Below are 22,360 nucleotides of genomic sequence, written 5' to 3' on the forward strand. Positions count from 1 at the left end.
CCTAGTCTATTTCCTACTACTAGTAAACTCGTGTTGGGGATCGCAGAGGCATAGCGCGTCTTTCGACCGTTCGCCGCCGCCGCCGCCGCCGCCGCCCGCGCCGCCGCCGACGCCGCCGACGAGATAGAGATCGTTCGCCGGGGAGAGATGATGTCTGGCGGCCCCAGCGACGCGACCCACCGGAAGCGGCGGCGGAGGCGGGGGCCGAAGGGCTCGGGGGTCGACGGGCCCTCGATCCCCAGGGCGGTCACGACCAACGGAGCAGGTCCCGAAGAGGAGGAGGAGGTGGTGGAAGGGAAGGCTATGGAGTTGGATGCGGGGATGAGCGCTGCCGAGGTGGGAGGCGTGGTTGGCTCGCATCTCAGCGAGACACGGTAAATTAATGGGCCTTGTTCTGCAAATTAGGTTACGAATGTGCTTTGATTTTTTTTTTCCATTTCTCAAATTGTAGAAACTTAGTATAGAATGTTCTGTTGTTGGTGTGATTTTGAGATTATAATAGGCATCGCATAGTGTTAGATAGCATGAAATCATAGCTGTTATCAGACCGGGATTAGTCTTACTAATCCACCAAATTTTAGTTGGTTGTTAGTTGTTACTCTAAAATCGCCATGTTCTTACTAAGTCCTGGTAGTAGTAGTAGTAGTAGTAGTAGTAGTATTAGTAGTCAGCCAGTCAATGTCCACTATTCGGTGTTTTCTTAGATCTGTTATAATAAAATCAGTTTGTGTTACTCACTGTTTGTTCAAATTAGTCTGTCTACCATGACTTGTAGTTTCTGAATGTCATGAATCGTGTTAGGTTCCTGCAAACTTATTTAATGTTACCGTTATGCATGTTACAGATTTGATCAATGTCCTGTTTCTCCGTTGTCATTGAAAGCAATCAAAGATGCTGGATATGAAAAGATGACCCAGGTGCAGGAGGCAACTCTGCCAATAATCCTTCAAGGTCAGCCAAATGAAATATATAGTGTCGCTCAATTGCTCCACAGCATGATACCGATCTCTTGGGAACCCTGGAGATAATATGTGTGTTTGTTTCCTGCAGGTGAAGATGTTCTTGCAAAAGCAAAGACAGGGACAGGAAAAACTGTTGCCTTTTTGGTATTCTAGTCCTTTGGACCCAACTTGTCAATTCATGGCACTACTTTATGCTTTCATGGGACTAACCAATTTGAGTTTCATTTCTTGTTTCCAGCTTCCAGCCATTGAACTTCTCTCTACATTACCTCGTTCTCCATCTATAAATTTGCTTGTGATATGCCCCACAAGGGAGCTAGCAAACCAAGTGGCTGCTGAGGCCAGGAAGCTTCTCAAGTATCATCGCTCACTGGGCGTGCAGGTTGTAATTGGCGGCACAAAATTACCTCAAGAACAACGAAGCATGCAATCTAATCCTTGTCAGGTTGTGCCCAACAAATTTAGTGCGCTCATATCTAGCTTTAGTTTTATGCACTGATAATAATACTTGGGAGTTGATTAACAGATTCTTGTTGCTACACCGGGAAGGCTTAAGGATCATCTTGAGAATACACCTGGTTTTTCCAACCGAATTAAAGGGGTGAAAGTTCTTGTTCTTGATGAAGCTGACCGCCTATTGGATATGGGATTTAGAAGAGACATTGAGAAAATTATTGCTTTCATTCCTAAAGAACGACAGACACTTCTTTTTTCTGCTACTGTTCCAGAAGAGGTATCTCCTATTTGTTACTATACCCCGTTTCTATAATAGCAATTTGATTTCTTTTTTAAATGCTTACTGTTAGGTTCGTCAAATTTCGCACGTTGCAATGAAGAGGGGTTACAAGTTCATTAATACTGTTAAAGAGGGTGATGAGGAGACACATTCACAGGTTTATAAATGTCACTTTCATGTGCTGTTGGGTAAATTTTAAGTTTTGCTGCTCGCATGACCTTACGTTTTTACTCTTGCATCAGGTAAGTCAGATGTACATGGTTGCACCACTTGACCTGCACTTCTCTATATTGTACAATGTACTGAAGAAGCATATCGCAGAAGATGCAGACTACAAAGTAAGTTATCTCAATTTTCTTCTTTTTTTTGAGCAAGTTACCTTACCAGACCAGCTTATATATTGGGGATTTGTCCATGTGTGCCCCATCCAATTTTTCAGGTGATTGTATTCTGTACTACTGCAATGGTCACCAAACTTGTTGCTGAAGTTCTTTCCCAGCTGAAACTGAATATAAGAGAGATCCATTCGAGAAAGTCGCAATCAGCAAGAACTAAGGTCTCAGATGAATTTAGGAAATCAAAGGGTCTGATATTAGTGAGTTCTGATGTATCTGCTCGTGGTGTTGATTATCCTGATGTCACCCTTGTCATACAGGTGGGGTCGCATGATTACATCTCATACCAAAATAATTCATCTCCATTTATTGAAATTTGTTTGCCCTCGCAGGTTGGGCTGCCAGCTGATAGAGAACAGTATATACATAGACTTGGTAGAACTGGACGGAAAGGCAAAGATGGGCTAGGTCTCTTACTGTTGGCTCCCTGGGAAACATACTTTCTGAATAGCGTTCAGGATTTGTCTGTATCACAAGCTGTGGTACCTACAATTGATTCGAGCATTCAGACAGGAGTAAGTATTATGTACTTGATATCAAGTTGGCTATGTGATTCTGTCAAGGGTTTTTACTCTAGTTGAGCAATCAACATGGCTGCTCAAAATATAATGCACTTTACGTTTTCTCCTTTTAATCTCTGCTTGATTTGATAGGTCAAAGATGCACTCGGAAGAGTGGAGACAAAGAGCAAGGAATCAGCCTACCAGGCATGGCTAGGGTACTACAACTCAAACAAGGCTATTAGTCGAGACAAATCCAGACTTGTTAGGCTCGCAGAAGAGTTCAGCCAGAGCATGGGTCTTGCAATTCCGCCTGCCATACCCAAACTCATTCTTCGAAAAATGGGCCTTAACAATGTTCCTGGGCTGCGATCTGTGTAACCCTTGTGCTGAAGGTTGACAATTTTTTTACTGCCCCCAAGTTTGACAACCTCAGTTCTAAGATGACTGCTGCATCCTTTTTTTGAAGCCAGCTCTTGACCAATCTATTATCATCACCGGGCAGGTTCAAAGCTGAAATGAACCCAGTGATCCTTCATATAGGAGTAACTATTTTTTTCACAGTTGTACTGACCTACATCATGTGGGAGCATATTTTTTTCCTTCACCATAACTACACTGGGCCCCAAGTCCTCCCGAGTATGGAAAATGAAATGTACCTGTTCTTGCGGCGCCACAAGACGCCACACCACATAAGCAGTGGCGTAATATAATGCAGTCATATTGTTACATTATATATCAACTACTCGTAATAGTAGAATCATTATCTTGTTTCAATCTTGCTATGCTTTGCTGTATTATTTTTTATCTACTGCTCAATGGCCAGGGTGGCAAAGGTCGGACCATGGCAACCTGTATCTGCCTGCCTGTCGCCTGGTCACCGCGATGAGATTTTGCTTGTAAGTTTGGCTCAGTTTGATTTTTTTTTTAAAAAAAAACTTTGGAGTATACTACCATATCAAACAATCTCTTGGGTACGGATGGTACAATACAGTTAGGTGCTTTTAACATCAAGTGCCGTACGTATCGGCTGCTACTGATTTCTTTGTGTGCTTTTTTTCGTGATGAGCATCGCCGAGAGCGTGGAGAGATGGCAGGAAAGATTGGAAGATGCAGGTAATACGAAGGCGTGGCTGGTCTAAATTAAGTTGGTGACTTGGTGTGAGACTCCTGCCGTATCATGCAGGCGCCGTGGCCTGTGTTGCCTTCCCTTGCAGGTGCGTCACGGTCAAAATCACATCATTTGCGTGGTTGGGGACCTAAAAAATGCCGTGGTCGGAGGCTCGGATCAAGGATCCAGGGTTGGAAAAGCAGACATTTTTTTAATCAGCACGAATTTCATACTGATTTTTTTGTGTGTTTTTGTTTATGACATGCATTAGGCGAGGGGTGCTCAGATCAGGCCAAGTCAGACATCATGTAAGGTAAAGGTAGCGACAATATCTAACGAAGGTTAATGTCACCTTTGGAATGGTGAAATTTCAACGAAAAATTACTGTTTTAGGGGGATCACCCCAATCAAAATCCTATGAGAAATTGAGAACCTTGTGAAAATTCCTGTATTCCAAAGAACATCAACCTAGGAGTTCTTTTGAGATGCAAGAAAATAGTTCGGTTTTAGAGCCAGAGAGTGTAGTCTTCCAACGAGCATTTGAAAAGATTCTACAGTATTCTCCTGATTAGGTACTCGTTTCCCAAAGATCATGCTTAAATATTTCTTAATGAGTTATAAGATAATTAGATTTTTATAGGTAAATAAAATCTCTTATAAAATATGGACAACATAAAATCCTTTATATATATATATATATATATATATATATATATATATATATATTAATCTTTAGCCCAATCTTTTGTTGCTCCCAGGCTTCCTTTATAAAAAAAAATATTTTGGACATATGTACGTTCTGTATTAAGAACAACAATTTGAAAGTGCAGCCACATCTATGGTGTTTCTTTACGGGTAATATCATCTGGCAATCTCAACTCCAAGCATATTTTATCTTGAAATGTAGTTGTCTTTTAATCATCCGTAGATTAACAAACCTGATGAAAAGGAGAGTGGTACTACAATATCGTAGTACAAAAAATATATGGCGCGCCAGCCTTGCGGAACCCCGGGCCAACCTGTCCGTTGCCATGGGGCGGTGAGTTGCCCAAGATGCGCCGCAAGTGGTATGCAGGTGCGCGCGAGCTACTACGGCAATCATACGGTCCGCAAACGGCAAAACCACCCACACCGCGCCAGCCAACAGTCCACCACTGCATCTGCATGCAGCATGCGTCGAACCGCTCGTCGCGTGCGGCTTGCCAAGTGGCTTGCGCGCACCAGCAGCCGCCCGCATGCAGCGCACCACCTGCCCATCCATCCATGCATGAGTACACAGCTCTGCCGTTTGCAGCAGGGGCCGGGGCGTAGGCTAGCGTTCGTCGTTCATCATCAGAGAGAGCCTGCAGCTGCAGTGCAGGCGAGGCGAGTACTGTACTGTGTAGTTCAATGCGTTGTGTACTGCGGCCGGCCACACACACGGTTCAACTGCTGTTACAACACCACGTCTCCGCGAGTAACATGGCCAGCCTTTATGGTGCACGTACCTAGAGTCCAGCGTAGCGCTGCGTTCATTCATGTGTCAAAGTCATTCAAGATTGGTGGCTTGGTATTCAAACAAGCTTAAATACGGTGCGTCGGTCTATCAACACTTGTCCATCATAGGACGTGTACAACACTATACAATGCACGCATATGGAGACCCGTATGCATGTGCCATCGACATATACTGAAGTACATGTGACATGCTGACATCTCCCTATGCGCCTGCAATTGCAAATTAGGCTGTGTTTAGATCTAAAGTTTGGATCCAAACTTCAATTCTTTTCTATCACATCAATCTGTCATACACACATAACTTTTCAGTCACATCATCTTTAATTTCAACCAAAATCCAAACTTTATGCTGAACTAAACACAGCCTTACAGCAAATGGGCCAAGGATTAGGAAGCAGGATCTGAATCCAGGAATGTGTTCTACTCTGTTTTCTTTTGCTTTTAAGATGGCCCGCACCCATTCAAGGCGAGTAGAGTCAGAGCAAGATCGTGATGGACCGACCAGTTGAGCATCAGGCAGAGCAGAGAACACATGACTGACCACGTGTACACTCCTTGATCAGCATCTCGATATGTACATAAAAAATGCCATTTCTTTAATCTTCTTCACACTTGTATGCACCCGATGTAAGAGAACGGACCATACCGATTAACCAATTCAGCCTTGCAGTTAGCAACAAGACAAGACAAGACTTTGATTTCTCCGGCTCGCCCAGTAATTAATCACTCTCAGGTAAGTATATATACGAGCTAGTTACAGGTCTTTTTTATTCTTTTTTTTCCATCGTTGGCGTCCACGCAAACGACGGCGTTTCCAGCCTTGTTTTCCTCCTCCGAAACGTTTCATGGGAATTTTCTTCGCGAGCCATTTGCTACCTCCTCTCGGTCGATACAACTCTCGTTGCTGAAGAAAGCTCAGATTGTCAAATTGACCCAAAGCATGAGGTTAATTTAGACGTCACCGTTGTCCGGAAGAAACGACCTGGAGGAGTTTGGTAGTGGTAACAAACATAATGGAGCCAAAATTAGCTAGCATGAGCCGTGCGTGTGTTAAGAATAGAAGAGTAACTATCGGGTGTTTTATAAAGTGCACCCGATACCGATATATTCCATAGAAGTTCACAACGCATAGCAAAGATTCCTTTGTGCTAGGCTAGCTGCTAGCTTCGTTTCGTAGGATTACAGATCGTCGGTGGCTGAATGATTTTTATAAAATTATTTGTGAGTACAAATTAATAGATAAATCAAATATTATAAAGGTAAAAAATAAAACAATATTCCCAAAATTCATCCATAAATAATAAGTTTATAAAAATCGAACTGCCTAAGAACTCAGGGAAGTATACGTGTGTTAATCTATTATTTTGTACAAGAATAATAATCCTTCCGTTTTAATATATAAGGATTTCTAATACTTAAATATTGTTTAATTTTCTAATAAGAAACATCGAATTTTTTTCTTCTTAACATTAACCTCTACTATTTAAAAAAACTTATATTTTGAAATTGGGGCACGGCCAAAATGGGTGTAACTACGTACCACATCCATAAAAAAAACCAATCCTATCTATTATGAATCTAGATGCATGTATGTCTAGGTTTATTGTTATGAGGTTTTTTTTTTACGGAGTAGTACGGCAGTGCTGTGAATAAATCCGGTGCACCGATCGGGACAAGAGCCGGTTAACCGATCGATCGCGCGAGATCTCGAGGTAATTGTGCAGCGCGCCCGCGCGCGACGACGCGACGTGCGCTCCGCGCGTCCGTTCCGGGAGAGATCAGCGCATATGAGAACGCATATTCGTGGTGCGCGCGGGGTCGGTCCGCGGCGGCGGCTGCCTGGCTGCCCTGCCTGGCGGAGATCCCAACGTACGTGAACGATCGGCTCGTCGCTCGCGCGCCACGCCGATTTTTCTCACCCCGGCTGCTTTGTTTGCTGTGACGACGACCGGGAAACGTTTTTGTGCGTTTTTCTCCCTCCTCTCCTGCCACTGGCGTACGTTTTCGCGGAAATACCCTTCGGTTGTACGTATCTGTGTGCACGGTAACGCATGGCAATTGGCAACATGCATCTAGCTAGCAGCGCTGTTCCGTGGAACGCATGCCGTTGCACTGAACCACTCGTCAACGCGTAGTAGTACGCCTCAACGAGTCGACCGCGACACGCAGACAATATGCGATTAATTCCACCGGTTCTATCGGGCAGTCGGCACAGGGAAATTTAACTATTTGCGACATGGCAATTAACGATTTGCCACACCGTGTCTATGATATGTGGGCTCTCATATATCTATGAATGTGGGCTCTCATGTGTCTATGATATATGGGTTTAGTGGCAAATCTTTAAGCACCACTCATAAGAGTGGCAAATAGTTAAAAGCCCCGTCGGCACGGAGGGCTCTCCGTATGGGCAGTTGATGTTTTTCTCGTTCCATTTATTACTAGATTGGTGACGTGCGTAGAGCTGGTAAATTAGGTCTGCCTTTATGGGCGTGTACTTTTTTGTTAATAGTCGTGACTTTTTCTTTAAATATTGTTTTAGGCTTAGAAGAGGTGGTCTAATTTATCGGGCAACTGATTCTTTTGACAGATGACAATGCGATAATTTTGATCTTTAGCATAGAAAATAGATGGGTACCAAAATAACATAAAACTTCCGTTACAAACGTCGTTAAGGTCAAGTGTTTTAACCACGAGTTGAGACGAAGAAATACCAATTTACCCTTGCTCAACAAAGACGACTAGCGATGGCGGAGGGGCTCATCGATGGTGGACTGGCCGCGACGACCAGCTGCTTTTGCATGGCCTCGAGCTCCAACTGCCACTATAAGCTGAAGGAGGCGGTCGACGGGTTACGCTGTCCTAGTTATTAATGATGTTATTATTACAACTAACTACTAGATTGATCGGAGATGCTGTCATTTTTTTATAGCTAGCAGTCATTGTTGCACTATTCTTACTCTATCAATTCCATAATATAAATTACAACTTTTTTTAATGTCCGTAATATAATATGTGTATGTATATATGTATACAATTAACTAGCACGTCTTCTTCACTAATTATTATTATTTTAAGTATTTCATCGTTAAGATCTTTAATTCTATTTGATGCATATATTATATTTAAGAGGATAACCCAAATTAAGAGATAATAATAATAATTTCTTGATCTTTTAAGTTAAGAGTACTACTACCTCCGTCCCAAAATACTTGTCGCTTTGAGTTTTTTTTATAACGTTTGATCATTTGTCTTATTCAAAAAGTTATAGAATTATTACTCCCTATGTCCCAAAATATAAGCATTTTTAGCACAGTGACAAGTCAAACATTTTTTACTCTGACTATTAATAGAAAAAAAAGATCAATCATATAAAATTGATGTTATTAGATTTATCATTAAACACACTATCATTTGCAACTCTTTTTATTTAAAACATCTTAATTTAATAGATATTGTTGGTCAAAGTAACATCTTGGAGACCATGTCAGGCTCTAAAAATGCTTATATTTTGGGATGGAGGGAGTATTTATTTTGTTTGCGACTTGCTTTATTATCAGAAGTACTTTAAGGCTGTGTCCGATGCATGGGATTGGGAACCCATCTCTTCTGCACGAAAAACGGAAGGATCCATTAGCGTGTGATTAATTAAGTAGTAGCTATTTTTTAAAAAAAATAGATCAATATGATTTTTAAGTAACTTTTGTATAGAAACATTTTGAAAAAATACACCCTTTAGTAGTTTGAAAAGCGTGCATGCGGAGTAGGGGGAGAAGGGTTGGGAACCTCTCACCGGAATGCAGCATAAGTATGACTTATCTTTTTATATATATTTGCACTAATTTTAATTTTTTAAATAAGATGAACCGTTTAATATTATAATAAAAAGTTTAAGTGACCACTAATTTAGAACTAATGGTATTTTGAAATGGAGAGAGTATTCGAACAAATCGGCCAATACCACGGGGCCTCATGGCCATTTCCGCTACCCATCCCATCAGTAATCACGCCGTCGTGGGCTTCACCGCACATCCAAATTTTCCCTCGGTTTCGCCCGGCGGGCCGGGCGGTTGACCTGCTTATACTTACTGCGTGCTAGTAGTACAACTATTAAGACCTCCATCCCCCGTTCCCCCCGGATTCTCCCGTGCTCCATCGGACGCACGGGCTCACCGCCCCCCGCCCCTCCTCTCCACCAAGAAACTAACCAACGCAAACGCAAACGCCAACCACCGCCGCGCCAATCGCCTCTTTCGTTGCCCTCGCCGCCGCCGGGGACAAGGAAGGACACAGAGGGAGGCACCTGTTCTCATGGTGGCGAGCGTCGCCGCGGCGCACGCGGCCGCGGCGTCGGCCGGGGGGAGGCGGGCGAGGAGGGAGCCGGCGTCGATGCACGCCGGGATCAGGCGGTCGCGGTCCGAGCCGCACCTCCGGTGCTCCCGCCGCGGGGGTGCGGCCGGCGCGGCGCTCACCACGAGCCGGTCCATCGGCGTGTTCCCGTTCCAGTTCGGCGCCGCGCCGCTGCGCACGCCGCCGCTCCCCGACGGCGGCGGCGACGGGTCGCGGCTGCTCACCGTCGCCGGGCCCGACGACGAGCCCGACGACGCCCCCGGGCCGGAAATGCCGGCGGCCAGGCGGCGGCCCGACGCCCACTGGCTCGACCGCCTCCTCGAGCTCCGGTCGCGCTTCCACGACCCGACCAAGCGCCACTCCTCCGACAACAATGGCCTCATCTTCCAAGACGACGACGACGACGACGACGTCTACCACCTCGACGGCGACGACGGCTGCGGCGTGAACTACGAGGACGACGACGAGCAAGTGGATGACAGGTGGGACCGGGAGTCCTTCAGCAAGCTGCTGGCGCGGGCCCCACTTGGCGAGGCACGGCTGTTCGCGCAGCTGGCCTTCCTCTGCAACATGGCTTACGTCATCCCGGAGATCAAGGTGAGCCCGACACCAACACACACAAAAAAACGTAAAATCCTCGCCGTCCGCCGACGGCCGTGATCAGCTGATCTGGCCGCTGCGGCAGCTCACCTAACAAAAACGTTGGCTTTTTTTTAAAAAAAAAATTAAGCGAGAAAAAGATGTGAGTCCTCGCACGTACAGGCTGGGATGTTCGTCGACGTCGTCGGTTCAGCCAGGGGTTGAACTGAACTAATTTCGCGTAGAATTTTTTCGGGTGGCTAATTAATGCGGTTTGGTTCGGAGAATGGCTTTAAATGTTTGCCGGATTTTGGTAGCAGTAGCAAGAACCCCGTCTTAATTACGCTCGCCGATTCGCTTTGAATGCTTGATTGAGTTTAGAATATATAAATGGCCTCATCATGTTCCGATTTGTCCATGCACACAAGACTTATTCCGTCTCGTAATTAGCGACCCCACCAAGAAAAACAACTTTCCTTCACACACAGCTTCACTCCCTCGCTTTGGTAAAAACATACAGTATTTTGGATACATTCTGCGCAATTTTGGCAATAACTTGTTTGCAAAATTGACACGGTCGCCATCTAATTTAAATTTGATTAGTAATTTGTCGCATACCAACATGCGCTTAAATGTATATAAATTCAGTGATTAAAGTTTTTAAAAGTTCGATTTGACGTATGTCCAAACTACGTTTTTGGGACCTGACTTATTTGCAAAATTTGGGCAATAAATTGTTTGCAAAATTGACACTGTCGCCTTCTAATTTAAATTTGATTACTAATTTGTAGCATACCAACATGTGTCTAAATGTATATAAATGCGGTGATCAAAGTTTTAAAACTTCGATTTGACGTATATCCAGAGTATGTTTTTGGGACCTGACTCCTAATGAGGAGTACCTTCTGCTTTATGTGCCCTTAATCCCTAGATCGACGTATAGTTTTCTGGAATTAAGGAGAAAACGGCCACGTAGTTCTCTGTATTTCTCTCGGTGGTTGGCTGAAAAGTTGTCGTGGATTAGCAATTTAGGAGTAGTTGTACTGCCGTTCCTGCATTTAATCATAGGCAGCTTGTAAATTCCATGCTTGCACGATGGTCATCAATTTCAAACCTCGAGTCATGGTTTTGCAAAGAAATGAATTCCCAATCGAAATTTTCAGTTGGCAATGTTAATCTGAACGACGAACTAGATTAATGGACGTGAAATGCGAGTAAAATACCTGATGACTGATGAATGAAAGAACGGATTTTTGTTTGGAATTCAAGGTTGAGGAGCTGAAGAAATACTACGGATTGCGGTTCGTCACGTCGTCGCTGGAGAAGAAGGCCGAGGCCGGCGAGATCCGCTCCAAGCTGGACGTCGACTCCACCCGGCCGCGCGCCGCGCCGGCGTGCGAGGCGGCGGCGGCGACCACGTCGGGGCCGCAGCCGCGGCGGCCGATCCGGTCGCACCTGGCCTACGAGGTGGCCGCGTCGGCCGCGTCCTACGTCCACGCGCGCGCGCGCGGGCTGCTCTCGTTCGGCAGCGCCGGCGGGCAGCAGCCGCGGGCGGAGGAAGGAGGGCATGGCCGGCTTTACAACTCCGGCGTGGCGGCGTACGTGGCGGCGTCGACGGTGACGGCGGTGGTGGCCGCCGAGGACGAGGCGCGGCAGGAGGCCGCGCGCGACCTGCGCTCGCCGCTGTCCTCGCCGTGCGAGTGGTTCGTCTGCGACGAGGCTGACGCGCGCACCCGCTGCTTCGTCATCCAGGGCTCCGACTCGCTCGCGTCGTGGAAAGCCAACCTCCTCTTCGAGCCCACCATGTTCGAGGTATTCTTCTTCTTGATCAGATCAAACAAGAGAGAGAGAAAAAGAAAGCTTGAACTGAACAAATCCATGGCGAAGTAGCTAGTGCTGATTTCTGACGGCGTCTCGATCGATCAACTGTTCAGGAGACAGGGGTGCTGGTGCACAGGGGCATCTACGAGGCGGCGAAGGGCATCTACGAGCAGCTGATGCCGGAGATCGCGGCGCACCTGGCGGCGCACGGCGAGCGGGCGCGGCTGCGGCTTACCGGCCACTCCCTCGGCGGCAGCCTGGCGCTGCTGGTGAGCCTGATGCTGGTGGCGCGCGGGGTGGTCGGCCCGGAGGCGCTGCTCCCCGTGGTCACGTTCGGCGCGCCGTCCGTGTTCTGCGGCGGGCACCGCGTGCTGGACGCGCTCGGCGTCGGCGAGGGCCACGTCCGCTCCGTCGCCATGCACCGCGACATCGTGCCACGGGCCTTCTCCTGCCGCTACCCCGGCCACGCCGTCGCGCTCCTCAAGCGCCTCAACGGCGTGCTCCGCAACCACCCCTGCCTCAACAACCAGGTGAGGAGCCACGATCGCCGCCATCGCGCAGCTAGTTTGTATCTGTCACCGTTGCTGTGGCCCCCTAACGCCCGTTGCGTTGTGTGTGAGCAGAGGATGCTGTACACGCCGATGGGCACGACGTACATCCTGCAGCCGGACGGCGCGGCGTCGCCGCCGCACCCGTTCCTGCCGGAGGGGGCGGCTCTGTTCCGGCTGGACCCGGACGGGCGAGCCGAGCGGCCGGCGAGGCACGTGGTGGCGAGCGCGCTGCGGGCGTTCCTCAACTCGCCGCACCCGCTGGAGACGCTGAGCGACCTGTCGGCGTACGGCTCCGAGGGCGCCATCCTCCGCGACCACGAGTCCAGCAACTACTTCCGGGCGCTCAACGCGCTCACCAGGGTGCCGCGCCGCCGGAAGCAGCCGGAGATCGTGTGGCAGCTGCCCGGCGTCGAGCGGCTGCAGCAGTATTGGTGGCCGGGGATCGCCGGCACCGTGTTCCCGGCGGCGGCGCCGGTGTCGGTCCGGAACAAGGAGCTGGTCTCCGAGGCCTGAGGCATTGATCGCCATTTGTTTTGCTCGCCTGAGCAAGAGTGTACATTCTTTGGGTTCTTTTGGTTCTTTGGTTGGTTCATCGAATCGTACATACAAAAGGGTATAGCCTCTCTCTTGCTGTAGGTTTTTTTTTTCTTTTTTTCATGTGTAAATTTGTAAGGAAATGGTAGTAGTGCCTGTCCCGGTGGCTTGCGAAGCTCTGCAGGCTGCTGAATAAAAATGGCAACTGTTCTTGCCATGGGTTCATGTGGTATAGTGAACTCTTGTAAATCTGCTGCTTCGATGAGGAATGAAATTTTATATTACGGATTTTAGTGCTGGCAATCATCTTTTGCTCTCTAAAACTATTTTGTCAGATTATTTATCCTTTTGAATCTTTTTCACCTCACCGTACAGTGGCGAAATACTTTTGGGGGAGTGATATGTTTATACTTTATAAAAGAACAAAACCCTTCCTACCTGGTAGGCTCAAGCATAACGTTAAACGGGCCTAATTCCACACCCACATGGTTCGAGGATTAAAAGCCCAAACTATCTATCTACAACACCTGGTAGTCATCCTCCCAAAGCCCCAATAGTACCACCTCGCCAATTTACACTGGAAGCCACGCACTTATAAGGGTAGTAGTTGGCCCCCCTTATCACGAGCACATGACGAAGTGAGCGGGCTCTTTGAAGCCCTGGAAAGTCCCCGGGCCCTCAACCGCAGAGATGCGGCCGCGGAGACGCGGAAAGTCTCAGCGCTCGCGCCCTCCTCTTCGCGAGGGGGCAGAGACACGTGTGGAGCCCTTCGGGCGCGAGCCGAGATCATAATGGCCAATTACACAGTTATTCACTTGATCCATCTCCGGATTAACAGAACGGGGCTTACGATTGTGTGCAAACCCTTTTTTTTTTGGTCTATTTGCAAAAGTAAACGCCTGATTGTTCACCTGAATTTGTTTGGAACAGTAGGTTTTGAAGGATTCATCTGAGATCCGGGTATCACCAATTCACCATCTGTTGTATGCACGTTTTAATTACAAAATTAATTGGGTAGAAAGAGTCTAAGAAAAATGTGATTTGCAAATATGCAAATATATATATCACAAACACAATCCTACAACGCCAAACATGCAATGTTACAAGTTCCCAAAAAAATTACACTTTCACCTTTTTTCCTAACTAAGCTGAGTATGAACTTCTCAACCCAGGAGCATTGCTGCTGGGCAAAGATGGGCGCCACAATGAGCCTCGCCACAGTAATAATCGGTCGGCGTGCAATACCTTGCAAAACCGGTCTTCCCATCTTTTAAAACTTCCTGCCCGTTTGCGTGGTGCAAAACTCCATGTGATGCACCCCGATTTGCTAGATGGGAGAAATGAAAAGAGGCTTTGTGCTATCTAAGGCGCCAATTACTACTGTACATGGATTTACAGCTGGGTCTACTGCCTTGATGCAACAAAAAGGTCCTCCTTTAAGTTAGCGCAAAATCCTCTTCTTGGAAAGAAAGCTGCGGCTCTTCTTGGTAGGGATGAACCACTTTGTTTATCTCATCTGCGGTGAGTGTTTCACGCTCCAGCAGGGCGTTTGCTAAAGCGTGTAATTGCTTCTCATGCTGACAAGAAGTTTGGAAGGATGATTCAGCACTTGTAGTAAAAGAAAATAAAAGGTGAATTTGTTCTGTGTTTAGGCAGGGGATCAAAGCATCATTCTAGGGAAAAACTCCCATCAAGATTGAGAAACATACCTTCTTCAATAAACGCTTGACCCGCCCATAAGCTTCTCTTAAGAGTTTGACGACCTACAAGATCATCATATGAAAAATAGATCACCATCCAATGCAGCATAGTTTTACTAAGGTTGGCAATGCAGACAATGGCCTATGAATACTGGATTACTGATATATACTACAAAAAGGAGCAACCACAACTTGTAGTTGTGATGTACTCATGTGCTACTAATTACTATGCTAAAGATGCTCGAAGGAATTTACAACAGGAGTTAGCATGACAAAAAAACATTAGGAAAGGGAGCACCTTAAACTAATGCCTGGCCAAATGAAATAGCCAAACTATAAAGAATATTACTATGAAAATGTACCTCAGCATCTATCCTTGATTGCATCTCAACACTTGGCCGTTCTTTCACATGCACAGGACCAATAGCATCACTCATCCCACAATTTGATACCTACGCAGCAACTCAGTTAAGCTATTTAAACACCTAACAAGAAAATTTCACGGGTAATAAAATAATTACCATGTACTGAGCAAGCTCTGTTGCAGTATGAAGATCATTTCTTGCCCCAGTTGTAACATTGTCTTCCCCAAAAATGAGCTCCTCTGCAACCCTGCCACCCATGCAAACATCAAGACGTGCCAGCAGCTGTTTCTTGCTAATAGAAGTCTCATCCTGTGAAGGAAGCTGTGTGACCATTCCAAGGGCAGAGCCACGAGGCAGGATAGTAGCCTTGTGAATGGGGTGGGCACCCTGGGTGTTGAGTGCAACAATAGCATGCCCACTTTCATGGTAGGCCGTAAGCTAAATAACAAAAATGCATAATGATCAGTGTATTGTATTTCACATTTCTGCATTTAAAAGCATATCGACAACAATGCTGGTAGTAGAATACTAACAATAGAGACCACCATAACGGCACTCTATAGGTAAACATAGGCACTATAACTATTAACTCTCTTAAAATAAAATAAAGTAACTTGAAGAGGCATGCCTTTTTGGATTCGTCAGATATGAACATTGATTTCCTCTCAGTTCCCATGATAATACGATCTTTCGCAAATTCCAACTGTGCAGCAGTCAACTTGTCAGCACCTTCAACTGCAGCCTTAATTGCTGCAATGTTTACTAGGTTTGCAAGGTCTAACAGAAAGAAATAAATAATTAGTATGAGTCTTCCTACATGTATACGTGTAAAAATTTATAGTGCCTCCAAATATTGATACGAGGAATACAAGCAAGTTAGCACTTAATAAATGATGAAAGGAAAAACCAGGTGACAGGTCAATGTAGCAAGTAACTTTAAAATGCTTATCTTCATGTGAAAAACCTCATAGTCAATGCTTATTAAATGGAATTCAAGATAACAGTTTAAGATTGTTCAAATTATAGTAGTGCATACCAGCTCCATTGAAGCCAGGAGTACTGCGGGCAATCGCATTAACATCCACATCACTGGATACTGGCTTATCTTGCAAATAGAGCTCGAGAATTTCTTGGCGTCCCCGCACATCAGGATTGGGGACAACAATCTAAAGCAGCTCAAACAAATAAATTAATATGGAATATTACAATAAATATGAACTGCTGATAGTACATGAGAAGAGTAACAAATATTTACTCAGTTACTTACATGCCTATCGAATCTACCAGGTCTTGTAAGTGCTGGATCAAGAATATCTGGCAAGTTTGTCGCAGCCATCACAATTATTCCCTGCAAAATCAATAGAAAACACAATTTACATAAAGTCCTCTGTGTGATGGACTGTTAAATATGTGATAAGGTTACCTCATTTTGTTCAAAACCATCCATCTCGACAAGAAGTTGATGCAATGTTTTCTTTGTGTGTCCTTCCCACTGTTTCCTAGTTGAACCCACAGCATCTATTTCATCAATGAAAACAATGCATGGCGCCTGTAAAGAGGGAAACTATGAATGTTTAACAAGGCAACACACTACGATCTAGAAATCATAAGGGCAAACTGGGTGAGATTAAGCTCAGAGCAACACATGTTTACAGAAAGGGCTCAGAAATCAGAACCTTCTTCTTTGCAGCTTGAAACAATGACCTCACTCTCCGAGCACCAACACCAACAAACCTGACAAGAGAGAAGGTAAGTTCTGATTAAAAACAAGAAAAACATTAGTAGGAGAAATATGCATTTATCAGTACAATGCATTCAATAGTAAATACAAAGTTAGTAATTCAATATTATTCCAGAATAAACCTGAATAGCAAACATGTAGATAAAACCAATACTTTGAAAAATAACCAATAATTGCATTTTATTACTCAACGGCTAAACAAGACCAAAAAATATTATTCACAAGGAGATCTTACATTTCCTCAAATTCAGAACCTGCCCGATAAAAAAATGGCACACCAGCTTCTCCAGCGATAGCCTAAAGCACAAAGTTAACTCCAGTAAGGTACGAACTTATGAAGGAAATGAACGTTGGAGAAAAGAGTAACTAGAAAAAAAAAGAGCTTTGAGTAAGTCTGAAAGCATGAAAATGTTATCTAGACTAGATGCATTGACAGAAGAAAAGCACAAAACAGCAGAACAGTGGTTACCACTACTTTATACATGTATTAATATTTGATAAGAATATGTGCAGACAATGAGAAGGATATGCCAAAGATGACAGTGGGAGAAAGGATGTAAATAGAAAATTCAGCAAACCAAATGCTTGGGTGGACGGATTTCTTTCCTCTACAAAATCTCAAAGATCAAACACGTGAAACAATAATGGAGCACTCTGAACTAGTTTACCTTAGCAAGCAGAGTCTTCCCAGTTCCTGGAGAACCAGTCAAAAGTATTCCCTAAAAAGACAAATTAAACATCAAGGTTTACATCTATTGAAATTTCAATCAATAATAATATAGAACACACAGATATGTATCTGGAAGATTCCGCGGAGCATGATATGGAACACAAAGAATGCAATTTGCATATAGAAATTACCTTCGGTAGTTTTCCACCAAGCCGAGTAAACTTTGAAGGGTTTTTTAGATACTCAACTACCTCCTCGAGTTCTTTCTTTGCGTCATCACACCCTTTGACATCTTTAAATGTCTTGACATTCTGAATAAAAACACCATGAGGGAATAAGGGATCATCTGGAATACATAAATGGATATTTGCATAACTAATAACAAATGGCATATATGAAAAAAAAAAAAGAGAGGAAAATTTGAGATGTGCTAAACTGCTAATGCAGTATCTGTCACTTTTATTAGTGGAAAAAAAATATTTCCCTTTTCATATACTACGTTCTACTTCTATATATTGCAATATCTCACCTTCTCCGGCATGATATCCTTATTCAATTCTTTAGGAGAATATGATGAACTGGAACCAACACCAGATGCCCCTATTCCACCTAAGCTACCAATATACTTTTGAAGAGCAGCAGCACCCATTACCCTGCAAAATATGAAGCACCAAAACAAAGAAATTATCTCAATAAGTAACTAATCCAAAAAAAACCCATGCAAGAAGCACTGAAAATGATATTTCGGCAAGAAAGATACAATGGGAGCAACAGGAGTTTTCCTAATTCTCTAAATGCATATAGCTCCATAGTATCAGCATTACAGCACCAGATGTAACAAACAATGTTATTCATGCCTTAAACCACCTGAGTAGGGGGATCACGTTTGTGTTTAATCTACAATTCATCATGAAACTGAAATTATAGTCTCATTGTGCCAACACAACATAATTATGTAACATGATGAGTGACTCAATCAAGTAAGATAATCAAACAAAGAAGATTGACATAAACATGTTGTAGACTGGCAGAAGAAAACATATTGATAAAACTAACTAGTGTCATGACAGGTTGAACATACCACATTAGTCCAACAGCAATTGTAAACAGCACAGTCGAGAAGATTTCTTGAGCAAACCGGGTTGATCTACCTGTAGCTTTAGGGTCAACCTAATAATGGAACACAAATCCAGGAATAAAAACATTATCAGGAATTCAGAAGTACAAATTTGAAACAATACCTGTGTCCCAGCATATGAAAGTTGTTACAAATAATACTTCATGTGGAAATATATGACGCGTTAGAAAGCACGCAACATAATTTCCATAATCTTCACTACTAAAATATAAAATACTATCGATCATGGGAAAACAGTACCATTCAATTTGCCATGAAAAAAAAACTTCAAACATATAGTGTTTTACCAACATCCTCATACAAAAATAAATAAATAGTATAATAATCAAAATTGGAGGCAGTACCAATGTCCAAGTCATCACATTTTTAAAAGAGAGTTCTATAATAGCATGATTGAAAGATTGAGTGAACTTACCATAACTACATGTAATGGTTGCTTTTCTGATATGCCGGGATTCATGAAAGGCTTGTCCTCGTTCCCAGATACACGTTGCTTCAATTCTTGCAGCTACTGACATTAATGCATATTATAGCGAGTGAAGAGAGGTCACAAACCAACAACTTGGTGACTGGTTATTAAAAGTATTATGCAGGAACCAGATAGGAATTGATGCAACAATAAAAACATAGTAATATCAGAAGGTTATAAGCTTTAAGTTTCTTCTGTTCGACATAATAGTAATGCTCGTCTAGATGATGAAGCTAACACATTCTAATTGAGATGACTGTCTCAAATAGTGCAATACATCTGTGAATATTCCAAAAACATGGATGTAATCATGTAAATAGGAGTATATATTGTGTGATATAATAGATGGATTTGGATGTTAGTTTCCATGCAATGATATAGACAATGCAGCATAAATAGAAGGATTTGGATCTCTGATGAAGTTTCCAGGTAGCATGGTGTTGGGGATATTTTATGCAATTCAAGTTTGAAGATGCGTCAACTGACAAGTGACAAGCATAATGCAGAAAATAACAAAGTGCCATAAAAGAGTGATTTCAAAAAGAAAATTACCAGGGCTGGCAGACTTGCAGACCTCCCAGACTGCTCGTCTGGAAGGTAATCAGCTATGCCATTGGTGAGAATAAGAGCCCGAAGGTATTCTGCAACACCTCTGCTGTCCACAGCATGGCTTCTTTGCTCGAACCTTTTGATGACATCTTCTGGGCTGCCATCGATTTCATATACCCAAATATAGGAAAAAAAAAGGACCCTATCATTCTCTAAAATCTAAATAGGGCATCAGATCATAATGCAATTGACAAACAAAACTAAAAGAACAAGTTTTTGTTGCTCTAGATAACTGTTATGGTAGTCAGACGATGGCAGGGAAAAAAGGAGCTTATTCCATATCAAATATCAACACCACCAGCATTAACTCATTATGCATGTTTTAGCTACGAATTTCACTTTTTATTACTACATTTGAGCTTTTCTACAAGTTGACTGAACTGTATGAATCAACAAACACAACACGCATTGCTTCCCAGTAATAACTAATTGTGCGAATCTTATCAATGCAATCCACCCAAATATCTTAACAATGGGAACAGATAAGCACCAATAAATCAAAACCATGCTACAATCGAGCTTTTAGGCAAGTTAATAGTTGAGGAATTGTGGTGTTCGGCAGGTCAATAGTCCGAGAGTATAATCAGCTACTCATACCTAGCCAATCCAAATTGCATTTTCCCCAATACCCCACTGTAATTCCCATTTGAGTTTACTAAGCATAAAAAAAGACAAGCAGTAAACGACTACTCTTCTGGGGGCGCACCTGAACTTGTTGAGCTCGTGGAGCAGCGCGCTCTGCTTGGCGGGATCCGCGGGGTTGGCGTCCGCGTCGTCGATCAGCCGCTGCAGTCGCCGGTCGGGCCGCCAGAAGGGCCACCAGCTCATCCAGTCCCCGGACACCACCCAGTCGAAGAACCTCCTCGCCGCGGCCACCACGGCCGCCGCGAGCGCCAGCACCCAAGCCCTACCCTTCTCCACCAGGTCCTCCAGCTCCTCCTCCTCCACCTTCCCGCCCCCCTCCGCGGCCGCCGTCCCCACGACCTCCTCCGCCTCCGGAGCGGCCGGCAGCTCGGGCGGCGGCGGGTCGGGGGCCGGGGAGGGCGCCGGCTGCGGGCCCTCCGAGGCCAATGCGCGGAGGGGCAGCGGGAGGCGCCGGTGGTGCCCCGCCCTCGGGAACGAGGCCGAGGAGGAGGGGAGGGGCAGCCGGCGGCGCGGGGGCAGCGGCGAGGGGAGGGGGCGGAGGAGGAGCGAGGCCTGGAGGGCGCTCATGGCGGAGGCGGTGGCGGTGGCGGAGGAGGCCGCGTCGCCGGCGAGGTGGGAGGCGCGTGCGCTTCTCCCCCTCCGTTTCCCCCCCTTCTTCTTTTTTTTGTTTTTTTTTTCTCTCTCTCTCTTTTTTGTGGGCTCGGGGTTCTTGTATTTCGTGGACACGAGAGGTAGCCTTATCGCGAGCGAGCGAGCGCGCGCCGGACGGCGGAGGCGAGGCGACGCGAGTGAGCGAGTCGCGACGGGGGAGGGACAGTGGAGGGTTGGTTGGTAGGATTCACCGGGGGCCGTTGGTTTGGAGACGGGGGCGATGGGGACGGACGGCTGGGGTCGAGCGGCGACTTGACTCGGCGCGGCGTTGGGTTTGTTCGGTCGGCGGTGCGGTGCGGCGGATGGGTGGGTTTGGGTTGGGTTGGGTTGGGTTTGGAGTTGGGACCCGCAGTGCGCGAAGGCACTCCGGTTGAAGCAAGGGACCGGATGCTCGAGCACACGAGCAAGGGAGAGGGAGAGGGAGAGGGAGAGAAGAAAGGGATGATGGGAGGGGGCAGCTTTAGGGTATGTAGGGAGGGACAAAAGGTAGAAAAAAAAATGTACTCGTTGAATCTCATATAAAAGGATGTTGTGGATGGCTATTTTATAAACATAGTATAGTATGTATGCATCATGCAGGTGTTCGTATTATTATAGTGTTAATTTGATTCATGTCATTACTATTTATTTATTTGGAATCATGCCGTTACAATTTCACATTTATTCACTACCACCACCTACCCTTTCAGTGTATTTTGTAAAAAAAAAGATCAAATTGCACATGGGTTCTTCCTTCATCTCTCCTTCGCTCGATCCAATCGAGTCATCTAGCTCCACATCATTATTCACTCGATCCAATTGAGCTCTCCAGCTCATCTCGGTCGGTGGGGTTGAGGAGCGCACCCCAACATAAATCAAAGTCGATGTCATGGTGTCCTCCATCGTCGCTCGCGGGTTTCCAAGTGTCGAGACAGAGTCAACATCAGGGTGTCCTCCGTCGGCGCCTCCTCCTCGGTCCTCATGTCAGTCCGTTGAGCCCGGAAGCCATTCCTCGAATCCATCGCCAGACACCTTTGCCTCGGTAGGTCTAACTAGTCACCAACCGGCGTCCGTCGCTAGCTGCCATGGTTGTTCGTCACAAACGTAGTGTCGAAGGGCGTGTTTGGGTGGTGTCCCCACTTTATAAAAGCAAAGGCTACACAACTTTGATCAAATTAGTCCTTTGTTTGTTTTGTTGTAACATATTTGTTATGCCACATTTTTGGGTTTTGTGTCTCTATTCATCATATGTACATATCTTTTTAGCAAAACTTGTTTAATTTGTGGCTAAGAATTATTAACCATCCAAAATGTGACATGTCTAGTGTCGATTACTTGAAAACAGGCGAGTTAAATA

The 22,360-nt window shown here is 45.2% G+C and overlaps 3 protein-coding genes across 3 annotated transcripts; 2 read left to right on the forward strand and 1 right to left on the reverse strand.

Moving 5' to 3' along the window:
* Positions 1-55: 55 nt before the first annotated feature.
* On the forward strand, positions 56-3,370 carry LOC127780011 (DEAD-box ATP-dependent RNA helicase 26). The gene is made up of 10 exons (XM_052306966.1): positions 56-374; positions 845-951; positions 1,051-1,106; positions 1,201-1,407; positions 1,489-1,695; positions 1,769-1,855; positions 1,941-2,036; positions 2,138-2,353; positions 2,426-2,608; positions 2,747-3,370. Exons 1-10 carry the CDS (start codon positions 148-150, stop codon positions 2,972-2,974), a joined length of 1,614 nt encoding a protein of 537 aa, XP_052162926.1. The 5' UTR covers positions 56-147; the 3' UTR covers positions 2,975-3,370.
* Positions 3,371-9,341: 5,971 nt separating this feature from the next.
* On the forward strand, positions 9,342-13,329 carry LOC127767716 (phospholipase A1 PLIP1, chloroplastic-like). The gene is made up of 4 exons (XM_052293151.1): positions 9,342-10,148; positions 11,400-11,942; positions 12,065-12,481; positions 12,575-13,329. The coding sequence occupies exons 1-4, from the start codon at positions 9,513-9,515 to the stop codon at positions 13,013-13,015; spliced, it is 2,037 nt and encodes a 678-aa protein (XP_052149111.1). The 5' UTR covers positions 9,342-9,512; the 3' UTR covers positions 13,016-13,329.
* Positions 13,330-14,062: 733 nt separating this feature from the next.
* LOC127781343 (ATP-dependent zinc metalloprotease FTSH 9, chloroplastic/mitochondrial) lies at positions 14,063-21,087 on the reverse strand. The gene is made up of 17 exons (XM_052308288.1): positions 20,435-21,087; positions 19,672-19,825; positions 19,066-19,158; positions 18,594-18,682; positions 18,042-18,165; positions 17,704-17,823; positions 17,511-17,561; positions 17,078-17,139; positions 16,778-16,835; positions 16,525-16,650; positions 16,369-16,449; positions 16,138-16,267; positions 15,730-15,878; positions 15,258-15,539; positions 15,099-15,188; positions 14,746-14,799; positions 14,063-14,613 (listed from the first exon to the last, which is right to left on the reverse strand). Exons 1-17 carry the CDS (start codon positions 20,938-20,940, stop codon positions 14,473-14,475), a joined length of 2,310 nt encoding a protein of 769 aa, XP_052164248.1. The 5' UTR covers positions 20,941-21,087; the 3' UTR covers positions 14,063-14,472.
* Positions 21,088-22,360: the final 1,273 nt, after the last annotated feature.

The sequence above is a fragment of the Oryza glaberrima genome, chromosome 1 (genome assembly GCF_000147395.1).
Source record: "Oryza glaberrima chromosome 1, OglaRS2, whole genome shotgun sequence".
Taxonomy (NCBI): Eukaryota; Viridiplantae; Streptophyta; class Magnoliopsida; order Poales; family Poaceae; genus Oryza; species Oryza glaberrima.

Bases quoted from the DNA above. Each gene is read 5' to 3' on its own strand.
- LOC127780011 (XM_052306966.1), top strand. From the start codon at position 148: ATGATGTCTGGCGGCCCCAGCGACGCGACCCACCGGAAGCGGCGGCGG. The intron at 1,408-1,488 runs GTTGTGCCCAAC...GTTGATTAACAG, and splicing joins TGCAATCTAATCCTTGTCAG to ATTCTTGTTGCTACACCGGG. The intron at 2,354-2,425 runs GTGGGGTCGCAT...TTGCCCTCGCAG, and splicing joins ATGTCACCCTTGTCATACAG to GTTGGGCTGCCAGCTGATAG.
- LOC127767716 (XM_052293151.1), top strand. From the start codon at position 9,513: ATGGTGGCGAGCGTCGCCGCGGCGCACGCGGCCGCGGCGTCGGCCGGG. The intron at 10,149-11,399 runs GTGAGCCCGACA...TTGGAATTCAAG, and splicing joins ACGTCATCCCGGAGATCAAG to GTTGAGGAGCTGAAGAAATA. The intron at 12,482-12,574 runs GTGAGGAGCCAC...GTGTGTGAGCAG, and splicing joins ACCCCTGCCTCAACAACCAG to AGGATGCTGTACACGCCGAT.
- LOC127781343 (XM_052308288.1), bottom strand. From the start codon at position 20,940: ATGAGCGCCCTCCAGGCCTCGCTCCTCCTCCGCCCCCTCCCCTCGCCG. The intron at 16,268-16,368 runs GTAAGTAACTGA...GAGCTGCTTTAG, and splicing joins CTGGTAGATTCGATAGGCAT to ATTGTTGTCCCCAATCCTGA. The intron at 15,879-16,137 runs GTATGCACTACT...TCTTTCTGTTAG, and splicing joins TCCTGGCTTCAATGGAGCTG to ACCTTGCAAACCTAGTAAAC.